Here is a 20,018-nt window from a genome sequence, read left to right as displayed (position 1 = left end):
TCCGGTTTGTCAGTGTATGTATATCCTTGGCCTAGTCTTCATTCGAAGGGCATATATCTTTCAGGTAGTGGACAGTGGGCGGAACGCTACCTTACGACTAGGCGAGACTGTACCAGTTAAAACCTTTCTTTTCTCTACGTTTTTTAGGTCCAAGTTGTTCTGGAAAATTCCAATGCGTTTAGTGCTGTATTGAAGGAAGGCCAGCAGGATGCCTGTGTGTGCGCCAATGGTAGAGCCTCCTACACCTGGGAGGTGCAAGCAAATAACATTGGTAAGACCTAGAATGCTCATCCATACGTTGCAACTTGCTGATGTCTCATCAACTTCATTATCAATGTCAATCGGGTCTGTTCCTTACCACAGGTGAGATCACGTTCACGGTATCTGCGAAGACAACGCACATTGCCCAGTCCTGTGAGGCACCAAACGACCCTTCCCAACCTACCCGCAAGGATACTGTTATTCAAGTTATTATAGTGGAGGTAAGTCCTTGCCATGTTAATGACTTTGAGAGGGTAAGACCACATGTTAATGCGCTGGAATAGTTGCGGCTTTGGGGCTGGACCCCCCCCCCCCCCCCCCCCCAAGGAGTAACCTGAATCTACTAATGACCCCTTCACTGCCTTGGAAAGGTTCATTGTAAGTTCTTGGGTGTTCCTCTGCATTTCAAAATTCCTGGTGGTCTAGGGTAATGGAAGGGTCTATGGCCAAACTTTGACAACCGTAGTATATAGCCAAGTGCCAGCCATTCAAACAGCCGTCACACTTATGCATGTGGTTCAATAAGGCCGTACACACGGCCGTTTCAAGGGACTGAAGGGTTTGTTGAAAAATAGAACATGTCCTATTCTTCCGTTATCACAGAACCCTCAATAGATAAGTGTATACGGGACCCGCGCAGGTGGAACTCGGACACCAAAAACAGCTGTTTTTCACATCCGAGTTGGCACTGGTTTGTGTGAATCTGGCCTATTGGCTATAAAAACCAGGCCTGTTCTCAAATCGGTGTATGAACATGGCCTTACTGTTCTAGTCTAGATTGTATGCAGGCTATGGAACAAGACCCGTGTGTATGACTTGTGAATATGTACAAGAAAGATAGTTAAAGTACACCATGACAGACCAAAAATAAATCTGCATAGATCTAAGAAGGTAAAATGCCCTTTTTGTTTTCCAGCCTGAAGGAATCTATCAGGAGCATACCTCAAGTAATCTAGTCTTTGTGGAGAGTAAGTGTATACCCCCCCCCCCCCACACGACTGTCTTGATTGTTTCACAAATGCCTGCTCCCCGCCCCCCCCCCCCCCCCCCCGGACTATTGGTTTATTAACCGTTTCTTCACTTTTCATAGACACCCACGTTCAGCTGCCAATCAGTATAACTCTTCCAGAGGCTGTGGTGCCAGACTCCAGCTCTGCCTTTGTGACCGCTGTGGGTGAGTGTTTTTGAATGTTTGCTATTCAAAAAAAAATGTAAATGCTCCTTCATGGCTCATTAAAATTTAGCATTATTGACCCTATGGGGAAACATTCAAAAAGTTGTCAATAGACATGAACTTTCTTCTACCTGAAGGAATAGACAAGTTTGGCTAGACATGCAAGTCCAACTGTGCATAAGAAACTTGGAGGCTTAGTGTACCGAAACGTATTTATGGCCGGTTCAGTAACTCTAATACACCATTCTCTAGAGCCCTGCTTTCTGTAAGTGGATGGAAATATTGGTTGCATCCATAATATGAAAATGCTGCTGCATTGTCTGACTCTTAGGCCATGTTCATACAGGGCAGATGCGCTGCACCCCGCTTATCCACTCTGGACACCGTAGGGCGTTCCGGCCGACAAACTGCACAAACTGTAGTGCAGTTCATCAGGAGTCTGCTGTGGAAAACTATATATATATATATATATGTATTACATAGTTAGTACGGCTGAAAAAAGACACATGTCCATCAAGTTCAACCAAGGGAAGGGAAAAGGGAAGGAAAAATTTCTACACATAGGAGCTAATATTTTTTTGTTCTAGGAAATTATCTAACCCTTTTTTAAAGCCATCTACTGTCCCTGCTGTGACCAGCTCCTGCGGTAGGCTATTCCATAAATTCACAGTTCTTACTGTAAAGAAGCCTTGTCGCCTCTGCAGCTTGAACCTTTTTTTCTCCAGACGGAGGGAGTGCCCCCTTGTTTTTTGAGCGGGTTTTACAAGGAACAGGATATCACCATATTTTTTGTATGTGCCATTAATATATTTATATAAGTTAATCATGTCCCCCCTTAGTCGTCTTTTTTCAAGGCTAAATAGGTTTAATTCTTTCAATCTTTCCTCATAACTTAAATTCTCCATGCCCCTTATTAGCTTCGTTGCTCTTCTTTGTATTTTTTCCAACTCCAGGGCATCCTTTCTATGAACTGGAGCCCAGAACTGAACTGCATATTCTAGATGAGGCCTCACTAATGCTTTGTAAAGTGGCATTATTACATCCCTGTCCCGCGAGTCCATGCCTCTTTTAATACACGACAATATCCTGCTGGCCTTTGAAGCAGCTGATTGACACTGCATGCTGTTATTGAGTTTATGATTTACAAGTACACCCAGATCCTTCTCAACAAGTGAATCCGCCAGTGTAGCTCCCCCTAGGACATATGATGCATGCAGGTTGTTGGTACCCAGATGCATAACTTTACATTTATCTACATTAAACTTCATTTGCCAAGTGGACGCCCAAACACTTAGTTTGTTTAAATCTGCCTGTAATTCATGAACATCTTCCATAGTCTGAACTATATTGCATAGCTTGGTGTCATCTGCAAAAATAGAAATAGTGCTATTAATCCCATCCTCTATATCATTAATAAATAAGTTGAATAATAGTGGTCCCAGCACTGAACCCTGGGGTACACCACTTATAACCGGGGACCATTCAGAGTAGGAGTCATTGACCACAACTCTCTGGATACGGTCCTTGAGCCAATTCTCAATCCAATTACAAACTATATTTTCTAAACCTATAGTCCTTAATTTACCCATTAGGCGTCTATGGGGGACAGTGTCAAATGCCTTTGCAAAGTCCAAAAACACTAAATCCACAGCGGCCCCTCTGTCTAGACTTCTGCTCACCTCTTCATAAAAACAGATTAGGTTAGTTTGACAACTTCTGTCCTTAGTAAAACCGTGCTGGCTGTCACTTATAATGCTATTTATTGTCACATAATCCTGTATATAGTCCCTCAATAGCCCCTCAAACATTTTCCCCACGATGGATGTTAAGCTTACTGGTCTATAATTACCCGGGGAAGACCTAGAGCCCTTTTTGAAAATAGGCACCACATTTGCCCTGCGCCAGTCCCTTGGCACTATACCAGTCACTAGAGATTCTCTGAATATTATGAAAAGGGGGACAGAAATAACTGAACTAAGCTCTTTAAGAATTCTAGGGTGTAACCCATCTGGTCCTGGGGCCTTGTGCACATTTATTTTATTTAATTTAGCTTGGACCATCTCTACATTCATCCAATTCAGTATATCAACTGATATATTAACAGCACTGGCACCGGCTACATCAGCTGCTCCTTCTTCTGTTGTATATACAGAGCTAAAGAACCCATTTAGTAACTCTGCCTTCTCTTGATCCCCTGTGATCAACTCCCCATTACCATTATCTAGGGGTCCTACATGTTCAGACCTTGGCTTTTTTGCATTTATATGCTTGAAGAATTTTTTAGGATTTGTTTTACTATCCTTGGCCACCTGCCTTTCATTTTGTATTTTTGCTAATTTTATTACATTTTTACAGATTTTATTAAGCTCTTTATATTTTACAAAGGCTGCAGATGTACCCTCAGATTTGTATTTTTTAAATGCCCTTTTTTTGTCATGTATTGCCCCTTTCACAGAAGGTGTAAGCCATGTGGGGTTTAATTTGAGTCGTTTATACTTATTACCTGTAGGAATAAATTTTGCACTATAATAACTCAAAGTAGATTTGAAAATCTCCCATTTATCATTTGTCCATTATTTGACATTAGTTCTTCCCAGTCTATATCCTGAATTGCCGCCCTCATCCTGGGGAAATTGGCTTTCTTAAAATTAAATGTTTTTGCCCTCCCAGCCTGCGTTTGTTTTTTACAGTATAGGTAAAATGTAACTATATTGTGATCACTGTTACCGAGGTTTTCACGAACATTGACATTCCCAACAAGCTCTGCATTATTAGAAATGACCAGATCCAACAGAGCTTCACCTCTAGTCGGGTCTTCCACAAACTGGCCCATAAAATTTTCCTGCAACAGGTTGAGGAAATGTCTCCCCTTTGCAGTTGAAGCCGAACCATGACACCAATTAATATCCCGGAAATTAAAATCTCCCATTATCACTACAGTACCCGCCTGTGCAGCCCGCTCCATCTGTTTATATATCTGACCTTCCATCTCCTCAGTTATATTGGGGGGTCTATAGATTACACCAAAAGTAATTTTTTCAGTGTTTACCTCCCTTTCTAGTTCCACCCACAAGGTTTCAACCTCCTCACAGTCTTCACCCACTATTGTCTCTTTCACACTCGCCTTCATATCACTTCTCACATACAGACATACACCACCACCTTTCCTATTTGTCCTGTCTTTACGAAAAAGTGTAAAACCCTGTAGATTTACAGCCCAGTCATGTGAAGAGTCCAGCCATGTTTCAGCAACACCAACTATATCTATATTTTCTTCCAGTATCAAGGCCTCCAGCTCCCCCATTTTGCTTGCTAGACTTCTGGCATTTGTGAACACACACTTTAACTTACCTGTCAGTTTTTCACTTTTATTATCAGAAATGTGATTTGACATTAATCGGTCCTTTTTATTTACACTGATGTTTTGTAACGAAAGGATCTCCTTATCTTGTTGTCTAGTCCTCTCCCCACATTCTGTATCTCCCCCCACCAATATAGTCTGACCCCTCTCTAACCTGGCTACCCCTTTTTTTTCTACATTGACCTCCCTCCTCAGCCCTAGTTTAAATACTCCGCCACCCCAGCTAGAATTCTCTCCCCCAGCACAGCGGACCCCCTTCCATTTAGGTGCAAATCATCTGCAGAATACAGTTTGTACCCCAATGAAAAGTCAGCCCAGTGCTCTAGGAACCCAAATCCTTCTCCTCTACACCAAGACTTCAGCCATGCATTTAACTCCCTAAGCTCCCGCTGTCTTTCCTGTGATGCGCATGGCACAGGCAGTATTCCTGAGAATACAACCTTGGAGGTCCTTCCCTTCAGCTTGTAGCCTAGTTCTTTAAAATTATTCTTAAGGCTCCTCCACCTACCATTTATTCTGTCGTTGGTACCGACATGGACCACGACAGCTGGATCATCACCAGCCCCTCCCAGCAATTTGTCCACCCGTTCCACCACATGCCGAACCCTGGCACCAGGGAGACAGCAAACCATTCGGTTGAGGTGGTCTTGGCGACAAATAATTCTATCCGTCTTCCTGATTATAGAATCCCCTACGACTATCAATTGTCTTGGCTTACCTGCATTACCATCCCGCCGACTACTAGCTGGGCTGTTCTCCCGGCTGTTAGGGAGATCAGTATCCACTAGGGCTGCCATTTCTGAGACTGACACCCTCGCATCATCACCCAACTTGGCAATTTTGCCTGGAATGTCAGAAACCGGATCGGCCTTCCTTGTCTTTGACCCCTTTCTACTGCCCCTAACTACATTAACCCAGCTACTTACCTGATCCTGCTCACCCATGTCTTCACCCTCCAGTTGTAACCCACTAACTGCATGCTCTGTGAGCAGCAAGCTCCGTTCAAAATTGTCTATCCTCCTCAGTGTTGCATTCTGCTCCTCCAGATCTCTAATACGAGCTTCCAGGTGAACAATATGCTCACATCTGCCACAGAGATATTCACCCTGGAACTCCGGCTCCAGTCGTGCATACATATGGCAAACTGTGCACTGAAGAAAACCTCCAATCTTGCTGTCCATTATCCCAGTTACAAAAAAACAGCGAACAGGTGTTAATCAAAAAGATAAAGAAGTAGAAGAGCACTTACTTGGGTTTTAACTCCTCTTTTGAACTCCGGTTTTTGGAACTCCACTTAATATACAAACCACTTGCTATTCAAGTCACAGAGCAGGCTCTACAGAGTAGTGAGGCCTGATTTATAGCACCTGGTTGCACCTGGTTGCAGCTAACCCCTCCCCCTTACTCAGCTACTCAGGAAACTGCAAGGGAAAAATTGTTACAAATTATGTCACTTTTGCAAACTTTGTAGCAAGCAAGCAATCAATACATATATCACATACAATGGCCCCCCACTTTGTCACACACAACACAGTAAATCAATCCGGTTTTTGGAACTCCACTTAATATACAAACCACTTGCTATTCAAGTCACTTGCTATATATCTATCCAAATTTTGTTTACACCCCCCCCCCCCCCCCCCTGCAGTCCTACAGACCAGCTTACTGGATGACTCTCTATGCCATGTGACTACTGCAGTTTGTGATTAGCTGCAGCAGTCACCTGGGATGAAATCTCATCCCAGGAGCCTGACCTGTGTGAAGCACAATTTTTTTGTTTTCTATTGCTCTCTTTGCAATAGAATTGCAGCTTTTCTGCCGCAAAAAAAGCAACTGCTGCGATTTGTTGCAGGTTTTACCTCCCCATTGAGTTAAGTGGGGAAATACAATTGATATGCTGCAGAATAAACTGCAGGTCCATTTCTGTTTACGCAGTTTGTTTTTTTTTGTTTTTGTTTTTTTTCAAATCACATCCACTTTGCTACTATATTATGCTGTGTATTTTCCACAACTAAATCGGTTTTGGAAATTCAGCAGTATTTACACTGCATGTCCACTTATCCTCACGGATCGGCAGTAAGCGCTTCCTCCCTGCAACCCTCCCCCCTCCCCACCTACAGAAGTTCTCCTATCTCTAGATACACTACAGCATCTGTTAAATGACCTCTCCCACTTCCTTGCAGCTGATATCGTTGGACTTCCATTAAAAAGCCTGGAGGATCTGGTCCAGAAACCCTATGGTTGTGGTGAACAGAATCTTGCTCGAATGGCCCCTATTCCATATATATTAGACTATATGAATGCCACAGGACAACTCACCGAGCCAATACTCCAGAAAGCGAAGGATTATATGACTGAAGGTGAGTCTGTTGGGCCCTTTGTTACAGAAACTCCTTTTGGTTGTAGATGTGTATAAATCTAATTGTGTTTTTTGGTATCTAGGATATTATCGCCAACTTTCATTCACCTATGGTGGCGCTTATCAGATCTTTCCAAACTCAAGAGAACAAGGCAACACTTGGTAAGGAAGAATATAACAATCAAATCAAGATGGTAATCTTCATTTACGACTAGCAGATAGGTGGCGCACTCTCTAAGGTAGCACCCATGATTTTCTAATCACAACAACCCCTTTAAGCCCAAGTATAGAAACGAACCTGAATGTAGTGTCCTGTACTAAACTATCCAAAGTAAGGAGGTTCACAATTTAGTGTAAGTATTGGCATAGGAAATATCTCCATAAATTGCATAACACAGCTGCCAGATTTCCAGTAGTTTGTTTATATTTCTTAGATTCTCCACAGCATGACTTGTACACTTGAGTTATTCAGGCAAAAAGTTTTGCACAAGTACATATTGGAGACTAAGGAAGGCAGGAGAGGCATCTGTCTAGGGTGCAATGTTCACCTTCAGGCTGCAGGGACAAAATCGTCGCTCAGTTTGTGGGCCTTGGTTGACATACTAAGTGGGCCCCTTTGCAGGTGAATTTCTCCAGCAGTAAAACATCCGTTTGTGCCCCCATATAAGTTAGACCCTATTTGTGTCCTCTGTAGATGGCTCCACACCATTGCCAGCACTCTGCCCGGGGATGCCACTCCAAGAGGAGCCTATGACATCATTCTCTATATATGGACCGTGACATCAGGGACTCCCTCTAGGAGTGGCATCCCTGGCCACTCCTGCAGGAGCCGTGACTGCTGCATAAAGCGGCTGAATGGGCCCTGGCACTTGAGCCAGGTGACGCCAGCCCTGGATGAAATGTTAGTCCTTTGCCACTGACCAGGATGGGTGTTACTCTGTGTATTGGGTGAGCGATACTCGCTCACTAGAAGTGCCTTAAATATTGATGCCTTGCACTCTTCTGAGAATTCAACAGCAAGGACCCCATATGGCACAGGGAACTCCTGCCTTGAGTAGCTGTCGCAGTGTGCACTTATTGGGTTATATAGTAGGTCTATAAGGATGCAGAGGTAGCCTACATTGACCACTTGTCTAAACCCTTAACTAAACTGAAGACCTGTTTGATCTGCAGGCTGACTACCTACACATTTAAGACATTTGAAAAAAGTAAAAAATACATCTACATTGATGAGGACCGACAACAGCAAACATTGATCTGGCTGGAGAACTCTCAAAAGCTAGAAAATGGCTGCTTTAAATCCCAAGGAAACCTCTTCACCATTCAGGTGAGTGTTTAATTTATTAAACCTAATGTATCAAAAAAAAGACTAGCTATGTAAAAAAAAAAATGCAGTTTTCTCACTGGCTACTAGAGCAGACGCCATAAGTCGACCATTCCGGTTTTGTGCAACTCGTCCGCTTTGTTGTGTAGACTGGAGAGGGTCAGCAGAGTATTTAATGACTCATTATCTAAGGCAAGATGGTAACTGTATACACAGAACGCTCTGTATGCAGCTCCCCTGATCTTTCTATGGGGAAGGCTATACTCATCACTTCCTGTGGACTGAAGTAAACACATGGGGGGGGGGGGGGGGGGGAGTTATAGATGCCCCAAAGTACTGGCCCTGCTGCACTGTTATACAGACATACAAATTAGAATCAGATGCATGGGAGATTTTATTTTATGAGCAGAATTCCCTTTTGTGTTTTTTTTTTTTTTAGGACACCGACAACGATCTCCACACTACGGCTTACATTGCAATTACACTCCTGGAATCTAAATACAGTTTGGGCGTAAGTAACATTTGTCAAGGATTTCTTCGTTTTTTTGTTTTTTTTTTTCCCAAATTATTTTTAATTGTCTATTGGGCACAAGGGAAAACTTCTTCTTCTTTCAGCAGTGTTTAATGCATCAATTTTTTTTATTTTTTTTTTTTGGAGCCTTTCTATTGACACAATTAAAAACCGCTCGAAGTGACATGCACTTTTTACAGGGCTTATTTTACATGCCGCTTTTTTAAAACTGACGCATAAAAAAAACCTCCCTGTCTGAACGATACACCATTTTTTCCCCATTGAAATCAATGGACAGATATTTGGAGGCATTCCGCTTCCATTTTTTTTCTGGGCATTTACGCCCTGAAAGCACTGCGTGTGAACATACCCTAAGACTTGGCGGTGGTCCACTTTGTTTTCCAGGTTACTTTGTTGAATGGTGCCCTGGAATGTCTGAAAAAAGCATCTGAAAGCGAGCAGAAGATCTCTGACCAAGCCCTCATGCTCTACGCCTTCACATTGGCAGACCTTCCAGAATATAGAGAACCTTTACTTCAGAAAATGATGAGCAAGGCCAAAACTGAAGGTTTGATACATGTAATGAGAACTAAATGTTGGACCATTGACGATACTCCATGTTCTAAACAAAATTTTAATATCTCTGCAGGTGGCACAATTCACTGGGAACGTGAAGATATGCCCATAAGACCATTGGCTAAACTTTTCTTGCCTCTGTATGCCTCAGCTGAGGTGGAGATTACATCTTATGTATTGCTAAGTTTGACAGCAGGCCCCAGTGTTACTCAAGACGACCTTACAACTATGGCCCAGATCTCCACGTGGCTTACTCGTCAGCAGAACTCACATGGTGGCTTCCGATCCACTCAGGTAACTGAGTAATCAAGACTCGATCCGGCTTTTTCTTTTTTTTTTTTTTTTTCATTTTTGTTTAAATCCATCATGCATCCATTTTCCTTTTGTCTTACAGGACACAGTTGTAGCCCTCCAGGCTCTTGCCGCCTTTGCTAAACTTCTCTTCGTTCCTAATTCTCATCAAACTGTAGCAGTCAGAAAGGACAATGCTGAAGTGACCACATTCAATTTAAATCAAGAGAACAGACTGGTGGTCCAGAGACAAGCTCTACCAGACACCAGTGGAAGTTACGTCATTGATGTCAGTGGGAACGGCTGGGGCTTGATACAGGTGACCTTCAATAAATACTTTTCCATGAAGGTTCTGGGCGATTGGAAACCTAATGGTTTCCAGATCGTTGGCTTTTGTCGGTAGAGGCTACATGGGGTGTGGAGGTAGCCGTCATGGTTGAGGGGGGCACAAAGGCCCCTCTGCCACATGACGACAATATTGTGAATGACACATGGTTGGTTTTTGCATTGGGGTCCAGAAACTTCAAGTTACAATGACTCGATTTGAGGTAATCCAACAAATACATTAGCTGCTGCTCAGCCGTGTGAACTTTTGACACTGGAGGCCACCAGTTCCCTTAGTTATTCAATATAGTAATGGGACCACTCCATACAATTTCTGTTATCGCCATTGAGCATACATATCTTAATATTTCACTACACGGGCATATTTTGGGTAGTAAGTAGTTGATTAAAGTTATAATGTGGTAGCAAGGGGTCGTCTTCTGCCCATCCAGACAAGCGTCTAGTATTTGATTTATAGTAGACCATTTTTAATGAAGGATGTCCACACTTTTGTGAAGATTTGGTCTTCCGAGCTTCAGTTGTGGGGCAGTTTAAACAATGGTGGGGAGTTAATACTCAGTCTGGTGGATTCTGGTTTAAAAACCAAAAGCAACCATAAAAAGATCACTATCCTAGCAGCAGGACAACCCACGATAGGCTGTATTCTTCTGGGTGAATTTGGCCTCAAGTTGTTAGCTTCCCTGCAGTGCCTCCACAGGTGAAACTAAGCACTACAGTTCCTATTGAAATGTGTCATCTGGCCGTCTTGTCCATGTATTGCGGAATGACAAAAAAAAAAAAAACTCTTCCTAATAGACAAATCACGTATGGATAACTCTTGTAAAAATCAAGGACTCTTCCTTTTAGCTTTATTACCAAACAAAGTTTTCTTGTATTTTTTTTCCAGACCGTTAAATCTAGCTGTATAGCAGTGTTTGCTCTGGTTTGTTTTGGAGAGGGTCTAGGTCTGATTTTAATGGTTCTTCCCATTCCCCTGTTTTTTGTAGACTACAGTTGGGTATAACATCCCAGTGCCCAAGGAAAATTCTGCTTTCTCATTGTCCATATCCACCTCTTCAGACAGCTGTGTCAATGGAGTGGCTTACGGCTACACAGTGAACGTCAGCATCAGGTATAATACTCCGAATATGTATTAAATTCGAATCCATCTAATATCAGAAAATCTGAGCTGTGTGGGGTTTTTTTTTTTTTGCTTTTTAGTGGTTATTTGCTAGTTAGAGCTGTATTTTGTGCCCAAGAGCGGTTCTGCCTACTGAATCTGGGAAGCCTTAACTATTTTGGGGTTACAGGGGATGCATGTTTGCCTCTGACCGTGTTAGGAAACCAAAAATTTATCAAAGCCAGATCCCAGATGAACTGTAGGAGCCAAAGATGTAGACTATGCCTTATTTTATTATATATTTTTTTTCAGTTATAATGGACCCCGCAATGAATCCAACATGGCAATTATCAAGATAAGAATGTTATCTGGTTACAATGCAGACTTCTCTTCTTTGTACCAGGTAGGTGTTACATTTCAGTCCTTCTGGAGAGGTTTTCCTCTATCCAGAAGACCACTCCTTTCTCTGAAGATCTGTCCTTGCAAATCTTGCCTAGTTGCAACATAACATGTTTGAGGGCAACACCTCAAAGACAGACTAAAAAAACCCTAGAACTAACTTTTTTTTTTTTGTGTCAAAGGACTACATTGCCGGATTGTACAATAAAACATAAAGGCAGATTCTTATACTCTGGTGTATATGGTTGAAATGCCCTAAAATGTTAGTGTTCCACTTCGGGGACCCACTTAAGGAGACTCCAGGTGGCTGCCCATTAGCAGGGCTGTCTATAGTGTAGCTTTATGGGAGTTACAGGAACAGCTGAGCTTTTAGCAACTCAATCTCTTCCTATATGAGCACCAAATATCCAGGTCCCAATGATGGCTGGTGGCCGCATGTGATGCACTCCTTGCTTTGGAAGGGAAGCCATTTTTCCATCTTAAAGGATTGCTTTTACCACTTACATTCCCCACTTATGAGCCCTAATTTAATTGTATTTTTTTCTCTTCCATCAATGGTGGTAAAGTTTTATGGTTTTTAGCATGAGCTGGTTTCAATTGGTTGCCATTTTTTAATATGTCAACTTAGTGGTGAAAAAATGGTATCAAAGTCCAAGCCAGTGATTCTGGCATTTTTGATTTTTGCATGGCTTTCACCATGGGCATTAAATGCTATATTGTAATAGATTGGACTTTTACAGACGCAGCGATACTGTGTTTTTTTTTTTATTCATTTTTTTTTTTTTTTAGTCTAATACGTCCGCAGGAAAATGTGACTAGGTGTTTGTTTTGTTTTTTTAACTTCATTCCAAAAAAGGTTTACACCGTTTTAATAATCGCGACCGCAGTCCCTGGCCATTAGTGCGCTCTGTCAGCTATCACAGCTGACCTGCAGCGTATGAAGCACAAGTTATATTTCTATTGACCCTTGTTTAGACTTTTGAAGTCTCAATTAAGAGCACCCCTCAGAGACATGCCCTAACTTGGAGTTTTCTGCCTCAAAAACCTTCTTGAAATTACCTTTGCCACATTTTTCTTCAACAGGCAAACGTCTGTGGTGCAAAAGCACTTTGATTTTTCCGGGTTTTTTTGTCTGCCCAAAAACTCCATGTGAACAGGGCCATATGATTTCTATTTTATTTACTAAACTACTATATACACTTTCTCTCCTCTTGCAGTTGGTGCGTGACAATGTTGTTTCCAAAACGGAACAGAGCCCGAAAGGAGAAGTCCTCCTATATCTAGAAACTGTAAGTGAGCGGAATGTTTTTTTTTTTTTCTAGTTCTTAAATCTTCTAGTAGGCTCAATCTAAATCAGGAGACTGGATCACATCACTTCAATAGAGTAGACCAAAAATATGTGGTCATGACCATTTGGTGTAGGTTCTCCACCTGTTACTTGGTAAACTATTCTGGTTTCTTTAGGTCAGCCTGGCATATATGTGGCTGTTTAGTTGTGGATCTCCTCAAATGTGAATTTATATTTGCTGCAGGAATTTGGGAGTCTGTGTTCCATCTATGTATTCAGCTCACAGGGGTGAATGCAGATTTCCAGTCTTATTACAGATGGATGAGTGGGGGAGGGCTCATCCTGGGCAAAGTTGCCTTACAGTAAGGCACGAGTTAAGAGAATGTAGCTGATTTCCTGCACACGTTGCCAAAGAAACATAACAGAAGATAAAAATACCCTCTAAAGAAACTCTGCTGAAAAATAGCAGTACAGATAAGGGGCAATTTAACTTTGTGTAATGCAACCATAAGTCTAATGCAGTGTTTGCAAGATGTGGCTACTCAATTTGCCTTGGGTATCATAGACCATATCAAGTAAAGTGCTGCCTTGTTTTTTTGACTAGTCTTACCAAATGCTCTAACAAATTCAACTATTGGGATCTAGTTCCTATTGGTGCCAAATTAATGTAACCGTTCAACCAAACATTAACTGTAACATTCACTTACTGAAATCGTGTGTGTCAGTCAAATTGAAGTGATCCCTAAGTAACCGATTCCTATTTTCTTAGGTCACGGAGAAGACCATCCACCTTGCCTTCAGGGCTTTGATGGGCCAGCGCGTTCTGAATGTCAAGAGCAGTTCCGGGGTTGTGTTTAGCTATTATGAAGCAGGTAAGATTTGGGGTATACAAGTGTTTAGCATGAACATTATGCAATAAAACGAAACACCGCATGACTAATTTGCTCTTGGCTCTGCTACATCTGTATCGGTATTTATTTTGTTTCACACTTGTATGACATCCCTGCTCGTTAGTTGAGTGATACTTTTTTGATAGAGCACCAGGTAAATCTTTTATGTTATGTTACATTTTAGGTGACCAATGCTTAATGACCAGGCCAATTAGAGTTTAAGTTTGCTCTCCAAAAAAACAAAGTTGTCCAAAGCAGCAATTTTGATTATTTTTAGAGTGGGTTTAAACAAGACTACATTGTGTTGGTAAAGGTCCAGTATTTTTTCTTAATTTCATCGGAAACAAATGGGAAATGGTTTTTTTTTGGGGGCACTCTTCCTCCACCCTCCCCAGGGTACTTGAACCAGCAGTTGTTGTATCACTTGCATGTTATACTGCAATACTTAGAAACCCAGCCTCTGGTAGGGCTTTGAAGGTCTGAGTGCAAACCTGGCAGTTATTAGGTCCCCCTCCCAGGCTGTCATGACTACCATCGGCACCCCCTAACTTTAACAAATTAAATGTTTACATGGCTTTTAATGACATACCATTGCAGAATCAAAGACATATATCCAAGAAGCATCTACTTTTTTTATTTTTATTTTTTTGCATCTTGGATACAAAGGCTTAGTCAAAGTAATGCAAAACCTAAAATAAAATCTGACCATTGTGCATTCGAAGCCTTAATATACTTTTAGGAAAAGTCTGTAAGGTTTACAAGGCCTCTAAGATATATTTGTGTATTTTGCAAATTTAAAAGCTGTACCAAATTCTTGGTAAGTTTGGTTGGAATTGGTCCTCCAAATAAAATTTCACTTTTCCCACAGATGAGAACGGATACGCATCTTACAACCACCCTTGTGCTGCAAAAGGTACGAAAACGGGTAATATAATCCCAACCTGTTGGTCTCCTCTTGCTCAAGAGATCTTGACAGATTCCTAGGGGAAATTGTTTACATGTAGAATTATTAAATCAATTAAGTTTTGTTGAACCCTAAGCAGTCTCTATTCCCCAGATTCTCAGATTGAGTTCAGTCTTCACCCTGTCAACCACTGGCCCAAAAATCCAAGTTTCCTGAGATCTACTACTCTTAGGGGCTGGAGGATGGCTACCACGCATTAGCATTTTACTGGGGGAGATTAACTTGTGTTTTATTTGTTTGGTAGAGAGTTCATGAAGATGTGTTGGTCCAAAGAATGGACTTGAAGAGGACACACTTTCTACATAATTTGTAGCGCCGTGTGACCACTTTTTGGAGAAGACTTTTGCATTAGAAGATGCTCAAACATGTTTTTAATGTGTATTAAAGGTTTCTATTTAATACCCTGAGCTTGTCTGCTACTGATTATTCTCAAATCTTGTAGATGATGTCCAACGTGTAAGGGTATGTTCACACGGGCTATTCGGGCCGTAGAGTTCGTGGAAAAACCAGAAGCAGAATGCCTCCAAACATCTGCGCATTGATTTCAATGGGAAGTACAGCGTTCTGTTCTGGCGGTGTTTTACGCCTCCTTTTCAAATAACTGGCTGAAGTAGAGAAATGCACTTATTAAACTTTCATTGACTCAATAGACAGACGGCTCCTGTATTTTGAGCTGTTTTTGTTTAGCGTGTGAACATACCCTAACTCTGTAGATGTTGCAAAACTAACACAATGAGAACATAACATGTACAAAGTTCTGTTGATCTTGCCAAATTGTAAGTGTCATAAACAGTGCCTGGCACCACTTGACTGTTTAATACTACATGCTGCCATCTCAGATCCCCAATGTGCTTAAGCTTTTGCAAGGGGTTTTGAGTTGGTGGGGCAATGATCAATTGATAGATGGTGGTGGGGGTGATAACTATTCACCAGCTGTGGCATGTTTTCTACTAACCAGGCACTTGCTGAAGGTTGATGCCAGAATCTGACTGCCATGTGAACATACAATATTTTACTGCAAATAAGTTTAAGGGTGTTTTCTTAATTTTCTAGTGAGCATGAATCCACTCAAGTGACATGCACCAGTTTGTAAAAAGTGCATGTCACTTAAAGAGGCTCTGTCACCAGATTGGTGCTGCAATGTAAATAAGAAATGTTTATTTTTAAAAACGAGCATTTTTGGCCAAGTTATGACCACTTTTATATTTATGTAAATGAGGCTTTCTAAAGTAAGACTGGGTGTGTATTGTGTAGAGAAGTATCATCCGCTTCTCTACACATTACTCACTTCTGGCCCCAGGTCCTGCAGCAGCATTGGTGTAGCTACTTACCTGTAGCCTCTGGTGCCGATGTGTCCTCGCTTGTCTGACACGATGCAGGACCTGGGGCAGGAAGTGAGTGATGTGACAGCATGCTGTGTGTGCACTGCCAGAAGCGGCTGATACTTCAAAGCCTCATTTACATAAATATGGTCACAACTTGGCCAGAAATGTTTTTTTTTTTAAAAACAAGCATGTTACTCTTATCTACAGTGCTGATCTGCTGCAATAGCAAAAATCTGGTGACAGCTTCTAAGTGCCCTGTCTGATTTCCCTCCATGGGCAGATGTTCAGCTTTTATTTTCTTTGCCCCTGCTGTTCTGGGTATCATATGTCAACATACCACCCCCCAAGTTTAGTGACTAACCACTGAGGCCCATATTGGTGTCTTAGAAGTGTACACAGCTCCAGAAAAACCTTGATGGGTGGTAAGTTGCTGTTTGTACAGCTTAGTGTCTTCATCAGGCTGAAATTAGGGCTTCATTTTTGCCTGACTAAGGTGCATGTTCTGCCCAAAAACACCGGAGAGTATAGAGTATAGAGTATAGAGTATAGAGTATAGAGTATAGAGTATAGAGTATAGAGTATAGAGTATAGAGTATAGAGTATAGAGTATAGAGTATAGAGTATAGAGTATAGAGTATAGAGTATAGAGTATAGAGTATAGAGTATAGAGTATAGAGTATAGAGTATAGAGTATAGAGTATAGAGTATAGAGTATAGAGTATAGAGTATAGAGTATAGAGTATAGAGTATAGAGTATAGAGTATAGAGTATAGAGTATAGAGTATAGAGTATAGAGTATAGAGTATAGAGTATAGAGTATAGAGTATAGAGTATAGAGTATAGAGTATAGAGTATAGAGTATAGAGTATAGAGTATAGAGTATAGAGTATAGAGTATAGAGTATAGAGTATAGAGTATAGAGTATAGAGTATAGAGTATAGAGTATAGAGTATAGAGTATAGAGTATAGAGTATAGAGTATAGAGTATAGAGTATAGAGTATAGAGTATAGAGTATAGAGTATAGAGTATAGAGTATAGAGTATAGAGTATAGAGTATAGAGTATAGAGTATAGAGTATAGAGTATAGAGTATAGAGTATAGAGTATAGAGTATAGAGTATAGAGTATAGAGTATAGAGTATAGAGTATAGAGTATAGAGTATAGAGTATAGAGTATAGAGTATAGAGTATAGAGTATAGAGTATAGAGTATAGAGTATAGAGTATAGAGTATAGAGTATAGAGTATAGAGTATAGAGTATAGAGTATAGAGTATAGAGTATAGAGTATAGAGTATAGAGTATAGAGTATAGAGTATAGAGTATAGAGTATAGAGTATAGAGTATAGAGTATAGAGTATAGAGTATAGAGTATAGAGTATAGAGTATAGAGTATAGAGTATAGAGTATAGAGTATAGAGTATAGAGTATAGAGTATAGAGTATAGAGTATAGAGTATAGAGTATAGAGTATAGAGTATAGAGTATAGAGTATAGAGTATAGAGTATAGAGTATAGAGTATAGAGTATAGAGTATAGAGTATAGAGTATAGAGTATAGAGTATAGAGTATAGAGTATAGAGTATAGAGTATAGAGTATAGAGTATAGAGTATAGAGTATAGAGTATAGAGTATAGAGTATAGAGTATAGAGTATAGAGTATAGAGTATAGAGTATAGAGTATAGAGTATAGAGTATAGAGTATAGAGTATAGAGTATAGAGTATAGAGTATAGAGTATAGAGTATAGAGTATAGAGTATAGAGTATAGAGTATAGAGTATAGAGTATAGAGTATAGAGTATAGAGTATAGAGTATAGAGTATAGAGTATAGAGTATAGAGTATAGAGTATAGAGTATAGAGTATAGAGTATAGAGTATAGAGTATAGAGTATAGAGTATAGAGTATAGAGTATAGAGTATAGAGTATAGAGTATAGAGTATAGAGTATAGAGTATAGAGTATAGAGTATAGAGTATAGAGTATAGAGTATAGAGTATAGAGTATAGAGTATAGAGTATAGAGTATAGAGTATAGAGTATAGAGTATAGAGTATAGAGTATAGAGTATAGAGTATAGAGTATAGAGTATAGAGTATAGAGTATAGAGTATAGAGTATAGAGTATAGAGTATAGAGTATAGAGTATAGAGTATAGAGTATAGAGTATAGAGTATAGAGTATAGAGTATAGAGTATAGAGTATAGAGTATAGAGTATAGAGTATAGAGTATAGAGTATAGAGTATAGAGTATAGAGTATAGAGTATAGAGTATAGAGTATAGAGTATAGAGTATAGAGTATAGAGTATAGAGTATAGAGTATAGAGTATAGAGTATAGAGTATAGAGTATAGAGTATAGAGTATAGAGTATAGAGTATAGAGTATAGAGTATAGAGTATAGAGTATAGAGTATAGAGTATAGAGTATAGAGTATAGAGTATAGAGTATAGAGTATAGAGTATAGAGTATAGAGTATAGAGTATAGAGTATAGAGTATAGAGTATAGAGTATAGAGTATAGAGTATAGAGTATAGAGTATAGAGTATAGAGTATAGAGTATAGAGTATAGAGTATAGAGTATAGAGTATAGAGTATAGAGTATAGAGTATAGAGTATAGAGTATAGAGTATAGAGTATAGAGTATAGAGCCCCCCCCCCCCCCCAAAAAAAGGCATTAAGGGGGTCAAAGCCTAATGCTGTGTACAGCTGACATACACAATCATCAAATAGTTTATGGTCTGCTGACACTGCAGGGAATTCAATGTTCAGAGCAGGGGTGGTGGAGAATGGCTCTACTGTTCAGTTCTGTAAAATACATAAGAAATACATCAGCCAAAAACATTTTACAATGAATAATTACATAGGGAATGTTAGTGTTGTTCTACCTACCAATAGTCCCAATTTTTGGAGTGGACTGTCCCATGAATGGAGCACCAAGGGAAATTTAGTTTTGACAATTTGGATGAATCTGTGTTTCTACATCTAGGAGTGTGTCCCTGGGATTTCACATTCAATTGTTGGAAGGTTAGAATAGTCAATTGTCTGATCTTGGTTTGGCCTGGCACCCCCTTCAAGATGGCCAAACAACATTTTCGTAAGTGTGGCTTAAAGGGGTCTAAATCCAGCCAACATGCTGCACTGATTAATTTCACCACATATCTTGAACTCTTGCTACACAAACAAATAGCTTTGTAACAGAACAACACTGAACAACCTAGAAAAGGGAGCTAAACTTTAACATGTCAACTTTTTGGAGAGCCATGTCAGTGCTTGGACTAACACAGATCAAAACTTCTGAGATGCCCAACGATTGCTAAAATGAAGCAGCAGAAGCACTCAGGTGAGCGCTATGCCACTTAATTTCGGATCACTTGCTTTACTTTGTGAGGAAAGCTGGTGTATGGACTTTTGATTAAGCCTGTACACCACTCCAATGAAGGAGTAAGACCATCAAACAGTACAGCACTAACCCAAGCGCTTCTGCTCCTTTTGTTTTAACAATGTGTTTGTTTTTGTGCTCAAACCCCCACCAATCAAAAGATCATAACAAGTTTTACTTACCTCATTAAACAATAAAACTGGCTGTCCTTAGCCACCACTAGGGGGAGCTCCCCACATACTGAGTTCATGGAAGCTCACCCTATAGTGGTGGTGGAGTTGCATTCATTTAAGTTTGATTGTGTGAAGCAGGAACAACAAAAATGGGAATTTGGAGATCGGCATTAATTGGAGGTCCGAGCCCTAAGTGTCTGACTGACTAATCTTGGTTGTCTACATGCAGCAGGTTGGAGCTAGCCTTTCCTTGGGAAAATGAGACCATTACTGCCCTCAATCTGGGTATTCATACCCTTGCTA

General features: G+C 40.5%; 1 protein-coding gene across 3 annotated transcripts in view; it reads left to right on the top strand.

The window, feature by feature from the left end:
- LOC142664073 (ovostatin-like) overlaps window positions 1–20,018 on the top strand; it is a 39,456-nt gene that overhangs the window by 18,679 nt on the left and 759 nt on the right. The window contains exons 20-36 of one of the 3 annotated variants that reach the window (XM_075842998.1): window positions 148–271; window positions 364–482; window positions 1,178–1,229; window positions 1,352–1,435; window positions 6,980–7,156; window positions 7,239–7,317; window positions 8,329–8,482; window positions 8,919–8,990; window positions 9,396–9,558; window positions 9,640–9,860; window positions 9,961–10,176; window positions 11,189–11,313; window positions 11,614–11,704; window positions 12,918–12,989; window positions 13,758–13,860; window positions 14,747–14,791; window positions 15,087–15,249. In XM_075842998.1, coding sequence (XP_075699113.1) covers window positions 148–271; window positions 364–482; window positions 1,178–1,229; window positions 1,352–1,435; window positions 6,980–7,156; window positions 7,239–7,317; window positions 8,329–8,482; window positions 8,919–8,990; window positions 9,396–9,558; window positions 9,640–9,860; window positions 9,961–10,176; window positions 11,189–11,313; window positions 11,614–11,704; window positions 12,918–12,989; window positions 13,758–13,860; window positions 14,747–14,791; window positions 15,087–15,097 — 1,908 coding nt within the window. In that variant the 3' untranslated portion in view covers window positions 15,098–15,249. The other 2 variants (XM_075842996.1, XM_075842997.1) reach the window with 2 other exon arrangements.

This window comes from Rhinoderma darwinii, chromosome 11 (genome assembly GCF_050947455.1).
Source record: "Rhinoderma darwinii isolate aRhiDar2 chromosome 11, aRhiDar2.hap1, whole genome shotgun sequence".
In the NCBI taxonomy this organism is placed as follows: Eukaryota; Metazoa; Chordata; class Amphibia; order Anura; family Rhinodermatidae; genus Rhinoderma; species Rhinoderma darwinii.
The sequence above is the reverse complement of the archived record's forward strand: the minus strand, read 5'-3'. Positions and strand labels throughout refer to the sequence as shown.